General features: G+C 40.4%; 1 protein-coding gene across 1 annotated transcript in view; it reads right to left on the minus strand.

Annotated features, from left to right (window-relative positions):
* The window catches only part of fndc7b (fibronectin type III domain containing 7b), a 69,669-nt gene that overhangs the window by 5,398 nt on the left and 40,016 nt on the right, over window positions 1-24,255 (minus strand). Inside the window, exons 30-43 of the mRNA XM_072274125.1 lie at window positions 23,106-23,366; window positions 21,398-21,658; window positions 21,037-21,291; window positions 20,291-20,551; window positions 18,927-19,187; window positions 18,229-18,483; window positions 16,527-16,787; window positions 16,158-16,418; window positions 14,557-14,817; window positions 12,606-12,866; window positions 11,984-12,244; window positions 5,711-5,971; window positions 5,194-5,481; window positions 1,325-1,567 (exon numbers count right to left, since the gene is read on the minus strand). Coding sequence (XP_072130226.1) covers window positions 1,326-1,567; window positions 5,194-5,481; window positions 5,711-5,971; window positions 11,984-12,244; window positions 12,606-12,866; window positions 14,557-14,817; window positions 16,158-16,418; window positions 16,527-16,787; window positions 18,229-18,483; window positions 18,927-19,187; window positions 20,291-20,551; window positions 21,037-21,291; window positions 21,398-21,658; window positions 23,106-23,366 — 3,650 coding nt within the window. The 3' untranslated portion in view covers window position 1,325. The remainder of the gene's footprint in view (window positions 1-1,324; window positions 1,568-5,193; window positions 5,482-5,710; window positions 5,972-11,983; window positions 12,245-12,605; window positions 12,867-14,556; window positions 14,818-16,157; window positions 16,419-16,526; window positions 16,788-18,228; window positions 18,484-18,926; window positions 19,188-20,290; window positions 20,552-21,036; window positions 21,292-21,397; window positions 21,659-23,105; window positions 23,367-24,255) is intronic.

A 24,255-nucleotide genomic window follows, 5' to 3' on the forward strand; every position in this document is an offset into this window, starting at 1 on the left:
CACCACCGTCACTGGCAGCCCTTTCCACACACTCACCACTCTCTGTGTAAAAAACTTACACCTGACAACTCCTCTATCTACTTCCAAGCACCTTAAAACTGTGTCTTCTCATGTTAGCCATTTCAGCCCTGGGAAAAAGCCTCTGACTATCCACACAATCAATGCCTCTCATCATCTTATATACCTCTATCAGGCCACCTCTTCTTCTCTGTCGCTCCAAGGAAAAAAGGCTGAGTTCACTCAACCTATTCTCATAAGGCATGCTCCCCAATCCAGGCAACATCCTTATAAATCTCCTCTGCACCCTTTCTATCGTTTCCACATCCTTCCTATAATGAGGCAACCAGAACTGAGCACAGTACTCCAAGTGGGGTCTGACCAGGATCCTATATAGCTGCACCATTACCTCTTGGCTCCTAAACTCAGTCCCACAATTGATGAAGACCAATGCACGGTATGCTTTCTTAACCACACAGTCAACCTGCGCAGCAGTTTTGAGTGTCCTATGACTCGGACCCCAAGATCCCTCTGATCCTCCACACTGCCAGGAGTGTTACCATCAATGGTATATTCTATCATCATATTTGACTTACCAAAATAAACCACCTCACACTTATCTGGTTTGAACTCCATCTGCCACTTCTCAGCCCAGGTTTGCATCCTATCAATGTCCCATTGTAACTTCTCACAGCCCTCCACACTATCCACAACACCTCCAACCTTTGTGTCGTCAGCAAATTTAATTTCCATCCCTCCACTTCTTCCTCCAGGTCATTTATAAAAATCACGAAGAGTAGAGGTCCCAGAACAGATCCCTGAGGCACACCACTGATGACTGACCTCCATGCAGAATATGACCTGTCTATAACCACTCTTTGAGTTTTGTGGGCAAGCCAGTTCTGGATCCACAAAGCAATGTTCCCCTGGATCCCATGCCTCCTTACTTTCTCAATGAGCCTTGCATTGGGTACCTTGTCAAATGCCTTGATGAAATCCATATACACTACATCTACTGCTCTACCTTCATCGATGTGTTTAGTCACATCCTCAAAAAATTCAGTCAGGCTCGTAAATTACTGGAACAAAGATAAGCAAAACATGCTTTAATAATAGATTTGGGCATCTGACCACAAGCTGAACAAATCAAATCTATAGAAGCACATTTTAATAAGGAAATTTGTCTACTATTTCTCTCAATTATATTAAGTTACTAATACACAAAACAAAATCTGTAGTACAAAAAAAATCAAAAAACCCTTTTGGTATATCTGTTAGAATAAACCTTCAATGACTTATCATGTATTTTCAAGGCAGAAAGACTTACCTTAGAAAAAAATTACTGGAGTGATTTCACTTTCGCCAGCAGAATTTAAAGCAACAATTTCAACTGTATCATTCTGAACATTTGAAATTTTACACGAGAGAGTTGATGTTCTGCAAATCTCATTTCTTTCTAAATTGGAAACTTCATACACAACATACTCTGCGGCATTAATCGACTCCTTCCATGATAGAAATAGTGTACCATTTTCCCAAGAAGAATTTAGATTGGTTGGAGAGCAAGGAACTGAAATACAAAATATTATTTATTCATGATTGGTTTGTTACTTGCATAATGCTAAATTTAAAATGCCAGCAAGAGATTGCTTTTCTTTTGAGTGAAGAGACTAGAATTTTGCATTAAGTAAATTGATTGTTATTTAAATTTCTTAACGCAAAGTGCATTAAATCCTGAGAGTTAGTCATTAGAGTATATTCAAAGCAGAGACATGTATTTTTGGATCAGAGGTGGGGTGGGGTGGCAGAAATGGTCTTGAAGTATCAGAGATGACTTTGATCTCTGTAGCAGGTTCAGTAACATTAAGCATCAAGCCTTCTAGGTCCCATGTGTACCCTGATCACCTAGATTCATCTCACCAGCACCTCTCTTATCTCTTTGCTGGCCTTAAAATTCTGGTGTAGTCTTCAGGCACAATTGAGTTGATATTATCTAATTTCCTACATATTTTTAGTCATTATACAGTAATAATTGAAGGTCAAGATGATACATGACTTGGATGGAATGTCATTTGGCTCTTGAATGTTCTCCACTGTCAAAAATTTCATCTCTGATCTTCATCTTGATTTCTCAAGTGCTTGCTGCCCTTGTCCTTATCAATATTAAAGATTACAGGTTAGATGATGAAGTTGAAGAACAAGTTATTAATACTCTATGGCAGGAGTGAATCAGATCATGTGCAAAGCAATGACATTCCCTGTGCAAAGATCCTTTTAGAGCATAACAGGAGAAGCTAGACCACATTATTTAGTTGAGGTCAATTACTGGTTATACTTTACTTTATACTTTATTGTCACCAAACAATCAGTACTAGAACGTACAATCATCACAGCGATATTTGAATCTGCGCTTCACACTCCCTGGATTACAAATATTAAATATTAAAAATAGTTAAAATTAGTAAATATTAAAAATGTAAATTATAAATCATAAATAGAAAATAGAAAAATGGGAAGTAAGGTGGTGCAAAAAAACCGAGAGGCAGGTCTGGATATTTGGAGAGTACGGCCCAGATCCGGGTCAGGATCCGTTCAGCAGTCTTATCACAGTTGGAAAGAAGCTATTCCCAAATCTGGCCGTATGAGTCTTCAAGCTCCTGAGCCTTCTCCCGGAGGGAAGAGGGACAAAAAGTCTGTTGGCTGGGTGGGTCGTGTCCTTGATTATCCTGGCAGCACTGCTCCGACAGCGTGCGGTGTAAAGTGAGTCCACGGACGGAAGATTGGTTTGTGTGATGTGCTGCGCCATGTTCACTATCTTCTGCAGCTTCTTTCGGTCTTGGACAGGACAACTTCCATACCAGGTTGTGATGCACCCTAGAAGAATGCTTTCTACGGTGCATCTATTTAAATTAGTGAGGGTTTTAGGGGACAGGCCAAATTTCTTTAGTTTTCTCAGGAAGTAAAGGTGCTGGTGGACCTTCTTGGCAGTGAACTCTGCTTGGTTGGACCAAGTCAGGTCACTTGTGATATTGACCCCGAGGAACTTAAAGTTTTTGACCTGTTCCACTTGCGCACCACTGATGTAAATTGGGTCGTGCGGTCCGCTACTCCTTCTGAAGTCAACAACCAATTCCTTCATCTTGCTGACGTTCAGGGATAGGTTATTGTCTTCGCACCATGCCACCAGGTTCTTAATTTCCTCTCTGTACTCAAACTCATCATTACCTGAGATACGGCCTACAATTGTTGTGTCGTCAGCAAACTTACATATTGAGTTTGATGGAAACTTGGCTACACAATCATGAGTGTACAGTGAATACAGCAGGGGACTGAGTACACAGCCTTGTGGGGCACCGGTGCTCAGAATGATTGTAGAAGAGAGCTTCTCCCCTTTATTCCTGGAAAAAAGCAAGCTTTAATGGCCACATGCCACACTGAGATTCTATTTAGTTGTGGCCTATTAATTTACCTCCTCTTCTTTGTTAGGCCATTCCTGCACGCTACCTCCACATTACCAAATACTCTCTCACCTCTCACTCGTAATTGCCCTCTGATTCTCCCTAGCCCAAAAAATTGATTCTTTCTATTAATGAACCTTAATATAGGCCACTGATCTCTACCCAAGACTTGTCACAAGGCAATGATCTATCAAAGACCAGTTCACGTCTCTCCTTGCCCCTCTCCCCGACTGGGTTCATATTCTCTGATGAACAGACGCCCCTGTTCAGGGTCTGATTTGCCCACTGGCTGCCAGTCTCAGATGTGGCTAGCTTATCTTTCTTCACTTATTCCACAACATGTGAAGGAAATTGGGTAATATCAATTCAATTGGGCTGAAAGTCCACACTACAATTTTAAGGCCAACCAAGGGAGAGGCACTGGTGAGATGGAACTTAGGTGTCATCAGGGTATATAGGGAGCCTGATATTTTTGGATAATATTGTTTAGGAGTATCTGTAAATGAGATCGAGAAGCATGCCAAGAAAGATGATCGGGCAATTCAAGAGAAACAAATGGAGATTATTCCCTGGCTTTATTTCAATAAAACAGTGACACTGAGTAAGGTCAGTACCATCCAACTCAGTTAGGAGGCAAAACATTGAAGAGGATGATGTAGTCATCGAAATAGAAGGCTAAGGTTGGATTAAGAAGGAAATAGTTGTATATATAAAAAAACATACCGGAACACATGATTTGTATTTATTTTCTTGTACATTAATATCTTCTAAGTCCCAACAGTACAGAGCTGTAGGAATCGTTTAACAGTATGATGCGATTTCAAATACGAGGGGTGATTGATAAGTTTGTGGCCTAGGGCAGAAGGAGTCAATATTAGAAAACCTAGCACATTTATTTTTCCTACATTTACACACTTAGTCCAGTGGTCGTGGGACATACGGATCCCTTCTTTGTAGAAGTCGGTGTCTTGGACCTCCAGAAGTGGTCCACAGCAGGGGTGATTGATAAGTTTGTGGCCTAAGGTAAAAGGAGATGAGTTATTAACTTCAAATTTTCTGCATTTTCACACAGAGTAGAACTGCACACGCATGTAACAAGAGCTGTATAACTTATGTCCTTCTACCCAAGGCCACGAACTTATCAATCACCCCTGCTGTGGACCACCTGGAGGTCCAAGACGCTCTCGTTACATGCACATGCAGTTCAACTCTTTGAGTGATAATGCAGAAAGTTTGAAGTTAATAACTCATCTCCTTCTACCTTAGGCCACAAACTTATCAATCACCCCTGCCATGGACCACTTCAACAAAGAAGGGATCTGTATGCTCCACGACTGCTGGACTAAGTGTGTACGTGTAGGAGGCGACTACATTGAAAAATAAATGTGCTAGGTTTTATAAAATTGGCTCCTTCTATCTTAGGCCATGAACTTATCAATCACCCCTCGTATGTGAAAATGTGCTTTGTTTTCACATAGAGAGTGGTGAATCTGTGGAATTCTCTGCCACAGGAAACAGTTGAGGCCAGTTCATTGGCTATATTTAAGAGGGAGTTAGATATGGCCCTTGTGGCTAAAGGGATCAGGGGGTATGGAGAGAAGGCAGGTACAGGGTTCTGAGTTGGATGATCAGCCATGATCATACTGAATGGCGGTGCAGGCTTGAAGGGCCGAATGGCCTACTCCTGCACCTATTTTCTATATTTTTATGTTTCTATGTTTTTAATTCTATCACTTACCACTGATACCAGTTAAAGGAGAGCTTGGGCTGCTAACTCCTGCTGAATTCCGAGCTGTAACAGAAATGTTAAATGTGGAACTGCAAGGAATCGGGAACTGGAAGAATGTTCTGGTTGTCCAATATGAGCGCAGTATAAACAGGGAGAACGGATCCTGTTCAATTTGTCCATTAATATCTACTTCATAGTCTTCAGCACAGTGACTGTCCATCCAGTTGACCTCAATTTCTTGTACTCCATTACTGGCAGGACCCAATATGGCTTCGATGTCTTCTGGTACACATGGAACTAAATGTCAACATGGATGGAATAACAAGTAAGATGAAATGAACACCAGTCGTAGTAAACTAGAATAAAACTGGTCAGGCAGTTGCTATTTGTATGCCTATAAATAGACAGGATTTTTGTAAAAAGTAATATGTATAGTACATATTAATATAATCTTTTTTCATAACAAATAAGGTTTTAAATGAAAGCACTTATGTAGAATAATGGATAGTATTAGTAGTACATTTACCTGTGCCGACTTCATATGTAGTTTCAATTATATTCCTACAAACTCCATCAGAAGCATAAATAGACACGTTGTACTTGGTACCACAACTCAGCTGCTGAATGTAACAGCTTGTGTTTGTTGTGTTACAGTAAAGCAGGTCTTCATTGTTAGCACTGACATCTGCCCTATATGATATTGCTGTATTGCTGTCGCCCCATGAAAGCAACATGGAGTTGTTTGCACAGTCCACATTAGCTTCAAGGTATGGTGGATTACATGGCACTGGAAGGTTGAAAAAAAATGTCTGTTATTTCTTGAGTGTTGTATTAGAGGAAAGCATTGTGCAAGTCATTTTAAAGTTGGCAATTTTGTACTAGCAGCACCTCAAATACTTGCAACGTGTTAATATTTCAGATGAAGATGGAGAGTGTATTGTAGTCAAACTTGCTGACAGCACAAGAAGGCATGTTAGGAGAAGTTCACAAAGAGTCTGCTAAAGGACACACAGTGAGTGTCTGGGCATATTTTGGAGGATAATATAATATATATAATGTAAGTTATCTGATTTGCTGGGATAAAAATACAGAATATTGTTTAAATGGACATTGCCCATAGAATGTTGCAGCACAGGGTGATCACCACACTAAGTTATAATGCAATACTACAAATATTAGGACGGCAAATAGAATGCAGGACTTTATTGCAGAGACGATGACAAAAGCTGAGAAATCTTGGCTCCATTGTTCAATGGAGCATTGCACTGGATTTAAATTAGATTTAATTAAAGAATGGGAACTTGAGTGTAGATTTAGAAAAGAGATCAGTCAAACCTGATATGGGAGGCAAGGGGTTAGCAAGTGTGATTTTGCAAACAAAGAACTTAGAAGTAAGCTTTGCCAATGCTATTGCCGTAACTTCAAAGCAAGAAAACTATTAAGTGAAATAGGAGATAGGCATAGACACAGATAGACATGGGAAGCATGATATCACTTCAATTACTGAAACACAATTTAAAGAAGAGGGTTGTGGTTTGGTAATTGAACTGATATCATGCTTCTACGTGTCTATATGGGAGCATGATTCCAAATTAAACATTTTAAAAAGTTAGAGGAGATGGAGGAGAGTAAAATTCTGTAAGTGGCAGGGAACACAGGGTACTGAACTGGACTATAAGACTGGAAAGCTGCTACGTTTGCTCTGTAAGACTCAGGACAAAGTCCTTCGCTTTTGGTGTTCATTATTAATGATTAGACTTAAAAGTAGGCACCACAATTCGGAAGATTTCAGCTGATATAAAAATTGGCCATGAAGCTGATAGTGAGGAAAGTTGAAAATAGACTCAGTGGCCACTTTATTAGGTACAGCTAATATAAATATCTAATTAGATAATATGTGTGGCTAGGCAGAGCTCTAACACCATCTATGAAGTTTGCTGATGACACAGCTATTGTTGACAGAACTTCAGGTGGTGATAAGGAGGCATACAGGAGTGAGATAGATCAGCTGGTTGAGTGGTGTTACAACAACAACATTGCACTCAATGTCAGTAAAACCAAAGAATTGATTGTGGACTTCAGGAAGGGGAAGTTAATCGAACACACACCAGTCCTTATCGAGGGATCAGCAGTGGAAAGGGAGGGCAGTTTGAAGTTCCTGGGTGTCAACATCTCTGAAGATCGATCCTGGGTCCAACATACTGATGCAATTACAAAGAAGGCCCAACCGTGGCTATGTTTCATTGGGAGTTTGAGGAAACTTGGTATGTAACCAAAGACTCCCACAAATTTCTAGAGACGTACTGTGGACAGCGTCCCAGCTGGTTGCTTCACCGTCTGGTACGGAGGGGCCACTGCACAGGATCGGAAGAAGCTGCTGAAAGTTGTGAACTCAGCCAGTTACACTGGGCACTGGCCTCCCCAGCATTGTGGACATCTTCAGAAAGCGATGCCCCCAAAAGGTAGCATCCATCATTAAAGAACCCCCCAATCATGCCCCCTTTCGTTGCTACCATCAGGGAGGAGGTACAGGAGCCTGTAGACACACACTCGGTATTTTAGGAATACCATCTTCCCCTCCCCCAATCAGATTTCTGAATGGACAATGTATCCTTGTACATTACCTCACTATTTTTTTCTTTATTTGCTCTCTTTTTTCACTATTAATTTCATTTAATTTTAAAAATTATAATTTTTATTGTAATTTATACTTTTTTATTATTATGTATTGGAATGTACTGCCATGCAAAACAGCAAATTCCACAACATATGCTAGTAATATTAAACCTGGTTCTGATTTTGAGCCAATCATTTGGCAGTAACTCAATGCGTAAAAGCATGCAGACATGGTTAAGGCATTCAGTTGTTGTTCAGACCAAACTTCAGAATGGGGAAGAAATGTGATCTGAGTGATCTTGACTGAGGAATGATTGTTCATGCTAGACAAGGTGATTTGAGTATCTCACATACTGGGAGATTTCATAGAAACATAGAAAACCTACAGCACAATACAGGCCGTTCAGCCCACAAAGCTGTGCCAAACATGTCCTTACCTTAGAAATTACCTAGGATTACCTATAGCCCTCTATTTTTCTAAACTCCATGTACCTCTCCAGGAGCCTTTTAAAAGACCCTGTCATATCTGCCTCCACCACTGTCGCCGGCAGCCCATTCCACGCATTCCCCACTCTCTGCATAAAAAAACGTACCCCTGACATCTCCTCTGTACCTACTTCCAAGCACCTTAAAACTGTGCCTCTCGTGCCCTTTTTCCACATTTCAGCCCTGTGGAAAAGCCTCTGACTATCCACATGATCAATGCCTCTCATCATCTTGTACACCTCTATCAGGTCACCTCTCATCCTCCGTTGCCCCAAGGAGAAAAGGCCGAGTTCACTCAACCTATTCTCATAAACATGCTCCCCAAACCAGGCAACATCCTCGTAAATCTCCTCTGCACCCTTTCTATGGTTTCCACATCCTTCCTGTAGTGAGACGACCAGAGCTGAGCACAGTACTCCAAATCGGGTCTGACTAGTGTCCTATATAGCTGCAACATTACCTCTCGGCTCCTAAACTCAATCCCATGATTGATGAAGGCCAATGCACCATATGCTTTCTTAACCACAGAGTCAACCTGCGTAGCAGCTTTGAGTGTCCTATGGACTCGGACCCCAAGATCCCTCTGATCCTCCACACCGTCAAGAGTATTACCATTAATACTATATTCTGTCATCATATTTAACCTACCTAAGTGAACCACCTCACACGTATCTGGGTTGAACTCCATCTGCCACTTCTCAGCCCAGTTTTGCATCCTATCAATGTCCTGCTGTAATCTCTGACAGCCCTCCACACTATCCACAACACCTCCAACCTTTGTGTCATCAGCAAACTTATTAACCCATCCCTCCACTTCCTCATCCAGGTCATTTATAAAAATCACGAAGAGTAGGGGTCCCAGAACAGATCTCTGAGGCACACCACTGGTCACTGACCTACATGCAGAATATGACCCATCTACAACCAGGCTTTGCCTTCTGTGGGCAAGCCAGTTCTGGATCCACAAAGCAATGTTCCCCTGGATCCCATGCCTCCTTACTTTCTCAATAAGCTTTGCATGGGGTACCTTATCAAATGCCTTGTTGAAATCAATACTGCTACATCTACTGCTCTACCTTCATCAATGTGTTAAGTCACATCCTCAAAAAATTCAATCAGGCTCATAAGGCACAACCTGCCTTTGACAAAGCCATGCTGACTATTCCTAATCATATTATGCCTCTCCAAATGTTCATAAATCCTGTCTCTCAAGATCTTCTCCATCAATTTACCAACCACTGAAGTAAGACTCACTGGTCTATAATTTCCAGGGCTATCTCTACTCCCTTTCTTGAATAAGAGAATAGCAACCTCAACCCTCCAATCTTCTGGAACCTCTCTCGTCTCCATTGATGATATAAAGATCATCTCCAGAGGCTCAGCAATCTCCTCCCTTGCCTCTCACAGTAGCCTGGAGTACATCTCGTCTGGTCCTGGTGACTTATCCAACTTGATCCTTTCCAAAAGCTCCAGCACATCCTCTTAATATCTACATGCTCAAGCTTTTTAGTCCGCTGTAAGTCATCTCTACAATCACCAAGATCCATAGTGAATACTGAAATAAAGTATTTATTAAGTACCTCTGCTGTCTCCTCCGGTTCCATACACACTTTTCCACTGTCACACTTGATTGGTCCTATTCTCTCATGTCTTATCCTCTTGTTCTTCACAAACTTGCAGAATGCCTTGGGGTTTTCCTTAATACTGTCTGCCAAGACCTTCTCATGGTCCCTTCTGGCTCTCCTAATTTCATTCTTAAGCTCCTTCCTGCCAGCCTTATAAGTTTCTAGATCTCTATCATTACCTAGTTTTTTGAACCTCTTGTAAACTGTTCTTTTCTTCTTGACTAGATTTACAACAGCCTTTGTACACCATGGTTCCTGTACCCTACCATCTTTTCCCTGTCTCATTGGAACATACCTACGCAGAACCCCACGCAAATATCCCCTGAACATTTGCCACATTTCTTCTGTACATTTCCCTGAGAACATCTGTTCCCAATTTATACTTCCACGTTTCTGCCTGATAGCCTCATATTTCCCCTTACTCCAATTAAACGCTTTCCTAACTTGTCTGTTCCTATCCCTCTCCAATGCTATGGTAAAGGAGATAGAATTGTGATCAGTATCTCCAAAATACTCTCCCACTGAGAGATCTGACACCTGACCAGGTTCATTTCCCAATACCATATCAAGTACAGTCTCTCCTCTTGTAGGCTTATCTGCATATTGTGTCAAGAAACCTTCCTGAACACACCTAACAAACTCTACCCCTACCAAACCCCTCACTCTAGGGAGATGTCAATCGATATTTGGGAAATTAAAATCTCAACCCTGTTATTATTACACCTTTCCAGAATCTGTCTCACTATCTGCTCCTCGATGTCCCTGTTACTATTGCGTGGTCTATAAAAAACACCCAGTAGTGTTATTGACCCCTTCCTGTTACTAACTTCCACCCACAGAGACTCTGTAGATGATCCCTCCATGACTTCCTCCTTTTCTGCAGCCATGACACTTTCTCTGATCAACAGTGCCATGCTCCCACCTCTTTTGCCTCCCTCCCTGTCCTTTCTGAAACATCTAAAGCCAGACACTCTAAGTAACCAATCATGCCCCGAGCCATTCAGGTCTCTGTAATGGCCACAACATCATAGCTCCAAGTATTCATCCACACTCTAAGCTCATCTGCTTTGTTCATAATACTCCTTGCATTAAAATAGACACATCTGAATCCATTGGGATTTTCTGTGATCAAATTTCCTGGGATTTTCACGCACAACGTTCTGCAGAGTTTACAGAGAATGGTACAAGAAACAAAGAAAGATCCAATGAGCAGCCATTCTATGGGTGGAAATGCCTTGTCAATGTGAGAGGTCAGAGGTGAATGGCCAGACTGGTTCAAGCTGACAGAAAGGCAACAGTAATTCAAGTAGCTACGTATTACAAAAGTGATGTGCAAGGAAGCATTTCTGAACGCACAACACATTATACCTTGAAGTGGACAGGCTACAGCAGCAGAAGACATGAATACACATTCTGTGGCCATTTTATTAGATGCAGAAGGTACCTAATAAAGAAGCGACTTGGTGTATATTCCAGGGGAAGATATAACTGGATTAGTCAATGGGCAGATGAAAAAATGAACACTCATCCACAGAAATATGGGTGATAAAGTAATATAATAGTACAACATAAAAAAGGCCCTTTGGCCAACTACATCCATGCCTACCTTCTGTCCACCTACACCAAACCCATTTTCCCAATTAGGAACTAAACTCCTTCTATGCCTTGCCTGATCGATTGCCTGTCTAAATGCCTCAAAATGTAGTAATTGCATCTGGATCTTCCATTATCTCTGGCTACGTGTTCCAGATTTCAGCTACTCTCTATGTAAAACTCAGATCCCCTTTAAAACTCCTCCTTCTCACCTTAAAACCATGGCCTGTTGTTTTCAGAACCCAATCTCAATGAAAAAAATTAGTTTCTGACTTTTTACCCTATCTATGCCAAAAATTAGCAAAGTTTTTATTCATAGAAGAAAAGGAATACTGTATTTCTGTGTGTGTTTGTGTGTGTGTGTGTGTGTGTGTGTGTGTGCTCGTGTGCGCTCGTGTGCGCGTGCACAATGGATTATCCCAATAAATTCTCTGCTCATAGCATGAAATTAACTAAAATGGAAAACTAGAACAGGTTACCTCCTTGAAAACTGCTTACTGCACTGTCTGAACTGTTGCATACTCCATTAACAGCTACCACTGTTACATTGTATGACTGTCCACACTGCAGGTCACTGATTTCACAGGTTACATCCTCCGCAGAGCACAAGTGTATTTCTTCGTTGATTCCCAATGCAGTGGCAATGTAGAAGTCGCTCCCACTGCTTGGCTCCCATGAAACTCTTGCAATATTAGTATCACAATCCACAAAGGCAGAGACATTCCTTGAGATGCATGGTCCTGGAATTGTTTTTGGAAAGAGCGTATGCTTATGATACTATTATTCCAAAAGGCTATTTAAAGTAATTAGTAGCCTGGCAATATTGTAACATTTAAAACATTTCTAATGATTGCTTTGCTTCAATTTTAATTTCTGTTTAGAAAAGCTAACTTTGAATACTAGAAAATAATTTACATCTTTGTCTTCCGGTGGTATTGCATATCTAACTACTCTCTAATACAATTAATATTTACATTGTAATATTGCATGAACAATCCTATCCTTCACCTTTCTTTGCATCTGTTGTTTTATTATCTTGATTTTTACTTTGTTACTTGAGTTAGCATGTTAACAGCTTCTAGTTGAGGACGAAGACATTACCTGTTTGAATAGACACTTGTACACTTTTGGAACTGTTGCACATCTCATTAGCAGCTGTTACTGTTACGTTGTATGACCCTCCACAGTGCAAGTCAATCATATTGCAGGTTGTTCCCACTGCATTGCATTGGTGCTCAAGTCCATCACTCGCTTCTGCAGTAGCAAAGTAAGAGTCGCTCCCGTCGGACTGCTCCCACGACACTAAGGCATCATTGGTATCGCAGTCCACCTGAGCAGTAATACCCTCGGGGATACATGGTGCTATGTTTTATAAAGGAAAGAAGCTTTCAGTTTGGTATCAATTACATATGTATATCATATGTATATCATATGGTAGCCATTTAATAGCAGCGTGCGTTGCAAAATAACTTCTGGGAAACACAGTTAGAAGTGACTAGCTTTGAAAATAAAAGGATGGTTTCATAAAAGTGGCAGTCAGAAAAAGCTCAGTTGATGATAACTAAAATGCACGTTAGAGGTATTAATAGAGAATTTGATCAAAGATAAGTGAAAGAGATTGACTAACATTATTTGTGCTTTTAAATATTGACAGTGATAAACTGACAAGGTGAGGGTTATGACTAACGTAGACCAAACAAGCAGAAAGAACAAATGATTGGAGAAATGAAGTGGTAGATTTAAAAAATAATTTGATGAATACGAATTCACAATCGTCACAGAAAATTAAGACCGACCTATCATTCTGGTTTTCAAAATATTGATAGTAATGAATAATTACAATAATAGCAGATTGTTTAATATAGACGCCAACTAGATATATAGAATATCATTTTTAAATTTAATTGCATGAGACAGGATGTTAGATTAAAAGAAATTTGCTATGAAAGAAAAAGAAAAAAAATGATCTTCCTAATGAAGTGATTTAAAAAAATTAAAACTTTAAAGCAGTAAGGATTAAATGAAGCCAGAAGTGGATTGAAGATAATTATCAGAATCAAAGATAACTAAATGTAATGTGATGGACGACGGTTCCTGAAATACTGAGCCTATGGACATAAGAGTAAAAAAATACATGTGGACTAAGATGTTAACTGTCCTGTGCTATCACCAGTGGGATCATCAGTTGATCTGCCACCTGTCTTAAGGAGTTTCGGCCAATGTGCCATCTGGGTTAAATGATCAGAGAGGTGTGATATTTGTTTAGCTTAATTTTCTTTGGAGTTTAACAGTAACTCAGCACAGTGGCACAGCTGGACTGAATCCAGTTCCAACAACCTGGACTCAGTCCTGACCTCTGGTGCTGTCTGTGTGGAGATTGCATGTCCTAACTGACTGCCCGGGCTTCCTCTACATGCTCAGGCTTTCTCCCATATCCTAACATGTGGTTTGAGAGATTAATTGCCTTATTGTGTAGGTGTGTGGCAGAATATCGGAGGAGTTGATAGGAACGTGGAGAGCTTAACAAAGGGATTAGTGTAAAATCAGGTGCTTACAAGTCGATGCATGCTTGGAGGGTCAGAGAACTTCTTTCAGTGATTAACATTTGCATACAAGATTAAAATTGATTGGGTGAACTGTGAAGGAAGGACCTGTTCAACTATTTGGCCTTTTTCATCTTTTTCTATGTCCACTAGAATATCTTTGCCTCATTGTAAGTTTCACAATCCAAGTAGCAATATATAGTGTTGCTGAAACAGGAAACCAATATCAAAATGGAAGCATGCTGTTGTTATTTTGATCTGGAATGTAAATATGTAAATATAACCATAGCTGTCAGACTTCATTGATACATAGAATTTTGATTTTACTACCCATGACACAGTGTATAAGTAATATTGTGTAATAACATATGATTGACAACATTGAAATATCATTTACCATATATAAAATTGATATGCATGATCATTGAAAATAATTCAAGCATGAACTTTTAAGTATAATTTATGTGGGCAAACATTGTCTGAAACAGAGCACGAGTAGAAGTGGTTACCTGTCTGAACAGTCATCACTGCACTTTGTGAGCTGTTGCACATTTGATTAACAGCCACTATTGTTATGTTGTACGACTTCCCACAGTGCAGGTCAAAAATTTCGCAGGCTCCCTCTTGCGCCCTGCATGATCGTGTATGTCCATCACTTGCTTTTGCAGTTGCAACAGAGAAATCACTCCCACCCTCCTGTTCCCATGATGCCAGTGCACTATGGATAGTGCAGTCAATGTCAGCAACCGTGTTCTGAGGAGTGCAAGGTCCTACAGGGAAAGGAAATATGCTTTAGATTGCTACTAACAATGCGTCTCCAAAATCTGTATTCTATTCTTATAGCTATTATTACAATATGCTATTCACATTATAATGGCTAATACTATTGTAATAGAACTTTATTACAATTATATTGAATTGTTTCAATTCTATGTTAGTGTAATAGTACCACTAAATGTGTTGTTCCTGTGTTGAAGTGTAATTTCATTTATTACTGTAATCATGCTGTGTTTTAACAGTATTGTGCTCAAGTATTTTTTGATTATCTCAGTTGGAAAATATTTTCCTTTAAAGGACAGCTTCTTGCATTAAAATGAGTACAATCAGAATTTATAGGGAGGTTGAAAATAGAAATGAAATACATAATGACAAGGAGCTTTTGGACCGCAGCAAGAGATGCATGAAGAAGTTATAAAGATATGCACACTGTGGAATTAGATCAAATGTTTTCAAAGGGTTGGTGCAATATGCATAAGGCAGAGGGTCAAAGCAAATTCGCGACTGATTCTGCACTGCAATATCTGAGGAGTCCAATGTTAACGAGTTTCACAACATATGCCTGTGATGTTAAACCTGATTCTGATTCTGTTGAGCACAATCGGGAAATTTCTGGCACCATTTCTTAGGAAATTGAGGACATCCACATTTGCGGACAAACTGCACTGGAGTCTTGAGCTTCCTGACAGTTACAGAAAGAAATGCCAGCCATTTGACAAGGCCCCTAGCACTTCTCACAAGAGTACAGTACACTATTTTTATTGAACATAGCATAATAGTAGCTCAGTAAAGTAGTTAGTAAAATAAAGAATACATTGTGTATCCATTAATTCATACAGCTTTGGAAAATGTTAGCTCTGTTATCCAGAATTATTAGAGCATCAATCAAGGTATCAGTGGAAACACTTTAAACTAAATGAAAACACAATACATTCTTACAATGGAGTTACTGTTGAAAAACAGCACGGCAGCATGGTGGTGAATGCACGGTGCCAGCCTGTAAGATCAGAGTTCAATTTCCGCCACTGTGAGGAGTTTGTACTTCCCCTCCATGACCGTGCGTGTTTCGTCTGGGTGCTCTGGTTTCCTCCCACCTTCCTAAGACATAGGGTTAGGGTAGTAAGGTGTGGGCATGCAGCACAGGCACTGGACGCATGGTGATACTTGTGGGCTACCAGTACAATCCTCACTGATTTGATTTGACGGAAACCTCACATTTCACTGTCTTTAAAAGCATTAAAGGAAGTACAGCCATGATCTTTAATCTAATCTGCACTACGAACTGTAGTCAAACAGAAGGACCAAACAAACGACAAATGGAATTAAGCGATACCTGTAAGTACATTCACCACTGCACTCTGAGGACTGCTGCAGATGTCATCTGTTGCTAGAACAGAGATCGTGAAATATTCACCGCACTGCAAATGTGGGAGCTGAGCCCTTGTACTACTTGTGTTGAATAAGGCGATTACTTTTTGTCTGTCTTGAGCGGCGACAGTATATAACTTGGCTCCCTCAGTGTCATTCCACGTGATGGACACTGTATTTGAACTGCAGGTTAGCTCAGCTGCTAGGTTCTCTGGAATGCAAGGTGCTATTCAAAAATAAAAAAAAATTGTATCAATTCTTCTGGCCTGGACTGTATCATAATTAATAAATCTGACCATTTCCGTTGTGCATACTACTAAGTGGATAGTATTACCAGTTTGTATTTGGACGGAAGTACTCGAAATGCCATGCCGACTGTAACTCAGTGTGGTTACGGTTACGTTATAGGACTGTCCGCAGTGTAAATCCAGCATTTCCTGGCGTGTCTCTGTTGTGTTGTGTGAGCGTATATGACCATCACTTCCCTCAGCGGTCACATCGAACACTTTTGCTCCATTAGTCCGGCCCCATGAAACTACCACTCTGTTGAAGTTACAGTCCACATTGGCGACGATTTCATCTGGAGCACAAGGTGCTATAGAAAATGATATGTAAACATTAAAATTCATCAGGCTCATGCCAGAGGATGGAGAGATGGTTGTTGCCAACATTTTACAGAACTTAAGTTGCTCTGACAAAGTCACCTTTATATTCTATAGATTGAAATCTCAATTCACGCATTGGTTAAACAAGTCAAGAGCAAGCCTGACCAACAGACCTGTCCGCTTTCACTGAATATCGATAGATGGATTTTGCGGTCATTAACAAGTATTATCAATCATTTCAGTTATAAAGCCTGATCTGGTATCCTGAGAGAAACTAAGAGAACCACTGTCCCAATGACCTGTTGTCTACCAACACTAATTTGATCTGAAGGCCAAGCTGGTTCTCTATACTGAGAGGCAATCCATGAGGATGAGCAGGTTGTGCACTGCAAACAGACTCTTACCCCAGGTAACCTTATGACAGCCTATAATTTGAATTTCAATCAGAGATAGTAAAAGCAATTAGGTTACAGGTGCACATTCCTTTATTCGAAATTCTGAAATCCAAAAAGCTCTGAAAACCGAAGTTTTTTTCGCCAACAGCTGACGTCACTCAGGTGTGATGTGGCAGCACTAGCAGAAGCCGCCAGACGTCAGTTGTGGCTCAGCGCTCGTACTGGTTACATGTGCATTTGCTGTTTGCTGATGTTTTGTGTTCACTGTTGACTTTGTGTTTAATTTCACTGTGAAAATGTCAAAAAGAGCAGCAGATACTCCTATGGGTAACAATGAGAAAAATAGAAGGAATCTTCTCTATCAATAATGCAGAAAGTGGAGTTATTGCAGAAGCTTGATCGTGGTGTGTCTGTGCGGCGTCTTACTGAAGAAAATAGTGTCGGAACTACCACTGTATATGATTTAAATAAACAGAAAGACAAGTTACTGAAGTTTTACAGTGACAGTGACAGTGATGTTCTACATTTATTCCAATAAGTCATTTACCATTTGTTTGGTTCGGTTCGTTTGAAACTGTATATTTTTATGTTTTATTGAATGTTTTTGTTGGAAATAAAATTTCTTCTTGTCATTATTCCCTAAACAATACAGTATAACAACTATTTACATAGCATTTACATTGTATTATAAGTAATCTAGAGATGATTTAAAGTATACGGGAGGATGTGCGTAGGTTTAGTGCGCCGCTAGGTCTTACAGTCCTCCGCGCTGAGACAGGTTAAATAAGGGACTTGAGCATACCCGTTTGTTGGTATCGGTGCGGGGGGGAGGGGGTCTGAAATCCGAAAAATTCTGAATTCCGAAATGCAACTGGCCCCAAGGATTTCGTATAAGGGATTGTGGACCTGTATTAACAATTAAATATATAATCGGGGGCTAGTCTGAAGATGACTGGACCCACTTTGTTGAGTGTGAACAGTCTTGAGGAGATGAAAAGGACTCATGTTGAAGAGAGGTTCCCTCTTTCTATATTACCTGTCTGAATTTCATGGTGGGAGCTTTGCAGGCTGATGCAGGTTTCACCAAATGCGAGTACAGAGATGTTATATATTTGGCTGCAGTGAAGATCTGGGACGAGACAGTTTGTTTTGGATGTGGTACAGGTGGCTGTGTGTCCATCGCTCCCCTCTGCCGTAGCGGTGTACCACACTGTGAGGTTACTCGGCTCCCATGATACAAAGGCAGTGACACCAGCACAATCAGCTTGTATGTTCTGAGGGGGACAAGGGGCTTCAGGACAGGAGGAGAGAGAAAAGAATCAATATTTAATTATAGTAGTACAGAGTTTCAATTGTTTCCATCAATATACACAACAGAAAATAAACTTTTACTGTATAGACGCACAGTGATGATGTAATTACAGTATAATCTCATTCAAATACATACAGTGCATCAGGGTTTTAATTTTCTAACAAGTTATTTTGTCACAAGGCTTTGGCTCACTTATCTGAAAATGGAAGAAAGAAGACCTTCTAATGTAAAGGGTTAATGCTAGAAGACATGCAGAAACCTACTGACAATGCTGAATTCTATCACCACTCAGAGGAAAACAAGAGTCTCTACAAATTCTTAAACTAACAGTGTGACCTGACTGGACTGCAGTCTGGAGAACAACCTTTCTGCTGTGACAATGAAATGTTTTTCAAACATCTTAAGCCTCTAGGAATTTTTACCTGTTTCAGTTTCAAAAACGGATGTATTTACACTCTGACAGTCACTGTCCACTGCCGTTATAGTTATTGAATATGTCTGACTGCAGTGCAGGTCCACGAAGTCACAGCTCGTCTCTGTTGTGTTACACAGTGAAACGTGTCCATCTTGTCCTTCTGCTGTTGTAATGTACCACATGGCACCCTCAGCCTTCGCCCAGGTCACTGACGTACTCCTGGTGTCACAGTCCAGACTGGTGGAAGTGTGTTCCGGTGCACAAGGGGCTGCAAATTACAGAAACACAAAGTAACTGTGACATGGTGGGAATGGCTAAAATCCACTTCTGTCAATATAAGTAGTCAGTAAAATTGTTTTTGAGCTTGCGAGAATAGTGGATTTATTTTTGTACTTGTTATCAACAAAGAGCCCCCTATAATACTTAACTAATGGAAGCAATAATTACTGGGGAAACAGAAAATTCAGAACACAAAATTCACTTTCGAGCTTAGCTTCATTCAAGGAGGACATTGGTTTTATTGAAAATAACACTAAAATATCTAGAAACAATCTAATGTTATAAGTTTTGGAGGACTTTCAGTACTGATTACATTAAAAGTGTCACTCTCAGGACTTTGGTGGTACCAGACCAGCAGATTTTCTGGACTATTGGATTATATTCCTGTTAATACACTGACACATTTCAATTTTTGGGAGGATATTATACAGTGACATAATTTTTCCAGTGAACGTAATAAAGGGTATGCAGAAAACAGGGCCTTGGTCAGTTTATAGAAAGTATAGAAACTGGTCTCTACTTGAACTGAGCTTGAAGGATGAAATGCAGTCGTGGCCCTGTGGGTTTAACGGAAGCTCAGGAACCAGCCAGGGCCAGCTGAGCTGGAAGGGGGCGTGGAAACTTGGTTCAGCAGAGGGGAAGCATGGAAAGTTAGCCCTGGTAAGCTGTAGGTCAAGTATCAGCTGGTGTGTCAGATCCGAACCATCTGGATTTCAGAATAGTCAAATATTAGATAATTGAAGCTTTCTTCTATTTGCATTTTAATATGTCATTCAGCTACCACACTTCTAACAGTTGCATTTACAGCTTTTCTCTGCGTCTGTACTGTATGGATTATTGAAAGCCACTGATAGAAAGGACCTTATATTCCCCGTGGCAAGCTTTCTCAATTAATGTTCATTCCATGCCTGATGTTGACAGCTTATCAAAACGTTTAATATTTAGCATAATTCTTTTGTAGGCATACCTAACAGTTTTCTACTTCAATGTGGTGTGATATTTGGATACATGGAAGGTGCACTGTAAGTGAAATTTTCAGGAAAAATTGTACAGTTAATTATCAAACTTACTAAATCACATCAAAACACCTACCAGTGCTGAATGCAAACAGAGAGCTTTGTGAGGTGTCACACACACCATCCAGTGCTGTCACAGTTAAATTATACACCTGTCCACAGTGTAGGTTGGTTATCTGACATTCGGTATTGGCCATTTCGCAGGAAGCTGGGTGCCCATCCCTTCCTTCTGCAGTTGCCAAGTAAGAGACTGCACCTTTAGTGTGGCTCCACAACACTGAAGCATCGTTTGTGTCACAGTCTACATGGACATCGGGGTTCTGTGGGATGCATGAAACTAGAAATGGCAAAAGCAACAGATAAAGTGTCACTTACATGGTAACTGCTAATTTTTCTGGAATTGTTTTTAAAACCAAAATATTAAGGCAAATGTTTGTTTATTTAGAGATAGAGCATGGAACAAACCCTTCTGGGCCAACAAGCCATGTCACCCAGCCACCCACATATTTAATCCTAGTCTAATAACAGGACAAATGACAATGACCAGTTAACCTAACTAGCATGTTGTTGGACTGTGGGAGGAAACCAGCGCTCCCAGAGGAAACCCACATACTCATGGGAAGTACGTACAAACTTTGTTACAGAGGACACCGGAATTGAACTCAGAACTTCAACCCCTGGGGCTGTAATAGCTTCGCGCTAACCACTGTCCTCCAGAATAAATGTATTCTAGAGAAGGATGTTCTAATAGAGAAGGCACCAAAGTTAATGTGAAGGAGAGAGGAATTAGTAATGCAAGAAACTGCTCTTCGCTGCAGTTACCTGTTCTCACTGTGATGGAAGGACTTTCAGCAGAGTCACAGGTGTCATCGTGCGCAAGGACTGTGACAGTGTAGGTCTCTCCACAGGACAGGTCAGTGATGTCACACAGCGTATCGTTGGTGCTGCATTGCTGCACGTCGCCTCCTTCTGCAGTGGCAATGTATGATAATGCACCTTCACAAAATTCCCAGGAGACTGACATATGTCCAGAATCACAGTCCATGTAAGCATCAACGTTCTGGGGGACACACGGTACTGCAAGAAGAAAATTTATCAATAGAGGCTGAAGGGTACATAAAAGGCAACACTGCAAACAATGTATGTAAATTTTAGAAATGATTTTCAATACTTCACATGTTACCTGCTTTAACTGCCAGAGCAGAGCTGTGTGAGCTGTTACACTCCATGCGGACTGCCTGTACAGTTATGTAGTAATACAGTCCACAGTACACATCAGAGACCTCACATTCAGTGCCTGTTGTATTCCAGGAGGCCCAGTGGCCGTTGGTCCCTTGTGCTGTTACGTGGTATGACTCTGAGCCATTGCTGGGATCCCAAGACACTGAGACAGTGTTATTCTCGCAGTTGATGTGAGCTACCACATTCTGTGGGATACATGGTACTGTAGAAAGATGCACAGGAAACTATTGTAAACAATATAACATGATTACAATTACACAATATCAAATCTTACAATTTTTGTATAGAAATCATAGCTAATTTGTGCAAATCATATTACTACAACAATGAGCAAAACTGCAAACAATCTTTTTTGTAACATTATTTAAGACTGAATCTTAACAGAGAGTATATATTAGAGTGTTTCCTATATGATAATGGAAATGCTACATACTTAACATGGCCTGAATATTATCTGTTTCTGTCTATTACCATAGGACCATATGATCATAAGTCATAGGAGCAGAATTAGGCCATTCAGCCCATCAAATATACTCCGCTATTCAAGCATGGCTGATTCATTATTTTTCTTAACCCCATTATCCTGCCTTCTCCCTGTAACCTTTGATGCCCTGACCACAGAACATATCAACCTCCACTTCAAATATACCCAATGGTTTGTCCTCCCTAGCCATCTGTGGCAATGAATTCCCCAGACTCACCACCCCCATCTCAGTTCAAATGAGTTATCCTTCTATTCTGAGGCTCTGCCCTCTGACCTTAGACTTCCCCACTATAGGAAACATCCTCCCATGTTCACTCTATCCAGGTCTTTCAATATTCGATAGGTTTCAATGAGACCACCCCTCTATATCTTCTAAACTCCAGCAAGTACAGGTCCAGAGCCATTTAACACTCCTCATACCCTTTCATTCCCAGAATCATTCTTGTGAACCTCCTCTGGACCATCTCCAGTGTCAATTCATAGCTAAGGGGCCTAAAGTTGTGCACAGTACTCCAAGTACGTTCTAACTAATGCCTTTTGAAACCTTAGTATTGCATCCTTGCTTTTATATTCTAATCTTCTCAAAATGAATGCTAACATTGCATTTGTCTTCCTTACCCCTGCTCAACTTGCAAATTAATCTTTAGGCCATCCTGCACGAAGACTCCCAAGTCCCTTTGCGCCTCTGATTTCTGAATTTTCTCCCCATTTTGAAAATAGTTTACGCCTTTATTCCTTCTATCTAAGTGCATGCCCATTCACTTCCCTACACTATATTTCACCTAACCAAGGTGGATTGTATATGAAAGAGATATCTTTGTCTCCTTGCCATGCTAAATATTTTCATAATCTCAGCAAGCTCTGAAATGATCAGAAAGCAAGGTCTATAAAGTGAGAGTGTTGAACCCTTATTAATGTTACATGATCACCAGATAAGACAGCATTCCCAATGCACAGTTAAAGCACAAGCAAGAGGCTTCCTCTATCTGCCAGGATTATCTGCTACCCAATTGAGTTTTTTGCAATGATTACCTATGTTAATTATTATTTTACTAACTGTTTGGTGTTGGATATTGATCTCCTGTTTTATCATGTTATGCAATTTTTGAAATTCATTTCTGATGCTCATTCTGTTGATTTTTATTGAAAAGGAAAGAATCGTTACCTGTTTGAATTTCAAAAGCTGGACTTGGTAAGCTGGTGCAATTCTCGTCCATCGCTAACACAGTTATATTAAACATCTGGCCACATGGGAGGCCTACAATCTCACAGTTTGCTCCCGTTGTATTGCAGGAGTAGTCCTCTCCTTCCACTCCTTCTGCCATAGCAGTGTAGTACACTGCACCCTCGCTCTCCTCCCACCAAACTGATGTTGTGTATTTTCCACAGTCCAAGTGAGCACTTACATTCTGGGGACTACAGGGAGCTTAAGAAATATTAAAACATAACAGAATGGAAAAAGGAATAGCCATACATTTACTTAAATTAACATGTATACATCAATAAATTAAAAAAATGGAAACTTCCAAATAAGACCATTAATAACTCTTTCTGTGAACATGGGAAAGCTTTGTATGGGACAGTAGAAACATCAACAACTAAATGATTCAATCTGGCTACTGTGTGATAGTCACATATCTAGAAGTTGCCTTGATGAACTCCCTGGGTTTCACTACTATATAATACCTGTCGCACCAGACAGTCAGCCATTCTTGTCTGGTGCGTGGTGTCAGGATTAGTCTCCTTTCGGATTAACTGGGTCAGGATATGAATGTTCCTGACTTGACCCTCGTTTTTTACGAGGCCGAGTGGCTAGCTCAATGCTCAACCCGGCACGGATGGAAAGCGTGTTCGGGGGGTGGCCCGACTTGGATTCGAACTCGGGAGCCTTCACTCCGGAGTCCAGCGCTGATGCCACTGCGCCACCAGCCGGCCAGAGGCTAACTTGATCAGTACTGGAAGAAGTCAATCAATATCAGATATCGGAATCTAAAATAATTGATAATTTACCATTATTGGGGATTAAATCATTGAATCCTGCATGGATTTATTAATTTCAAGGCATGCTTGATAGTATTCACATCATTAGGTGGAGGATTAGAGCACAGATATTGTTTCAGGTTGTTTACAGAAAAAAGTTGAAATGTTCAAAGTAAAATTTATTATCAGACTATAAACAAGTCACCACGTATAACCTGGAAGTTAGACGAAATGGTGTTGGAGCGGTTATGGTAACATAACATGCAAAATCTAAACAGCAATTTGATCTTGTGTGGCTGACTAATAAGACTTAGGTACAACTGATAATTTTTATT

Source organism: Mobula birostris, chromosome 12 (assembly GCF_030028105.1).
Source record: "Mobula birostris isolate sMobBir1 chromosome 12, sMobBir1.hap1, whole genome shotgun sequence".
Taxonomy (NCBI): Eukaryota; Metazoa; Chordata; class Chondrichthyes; order Myliobatiformes; family Myliobatidae; genus Mobula; species Mobula birostris.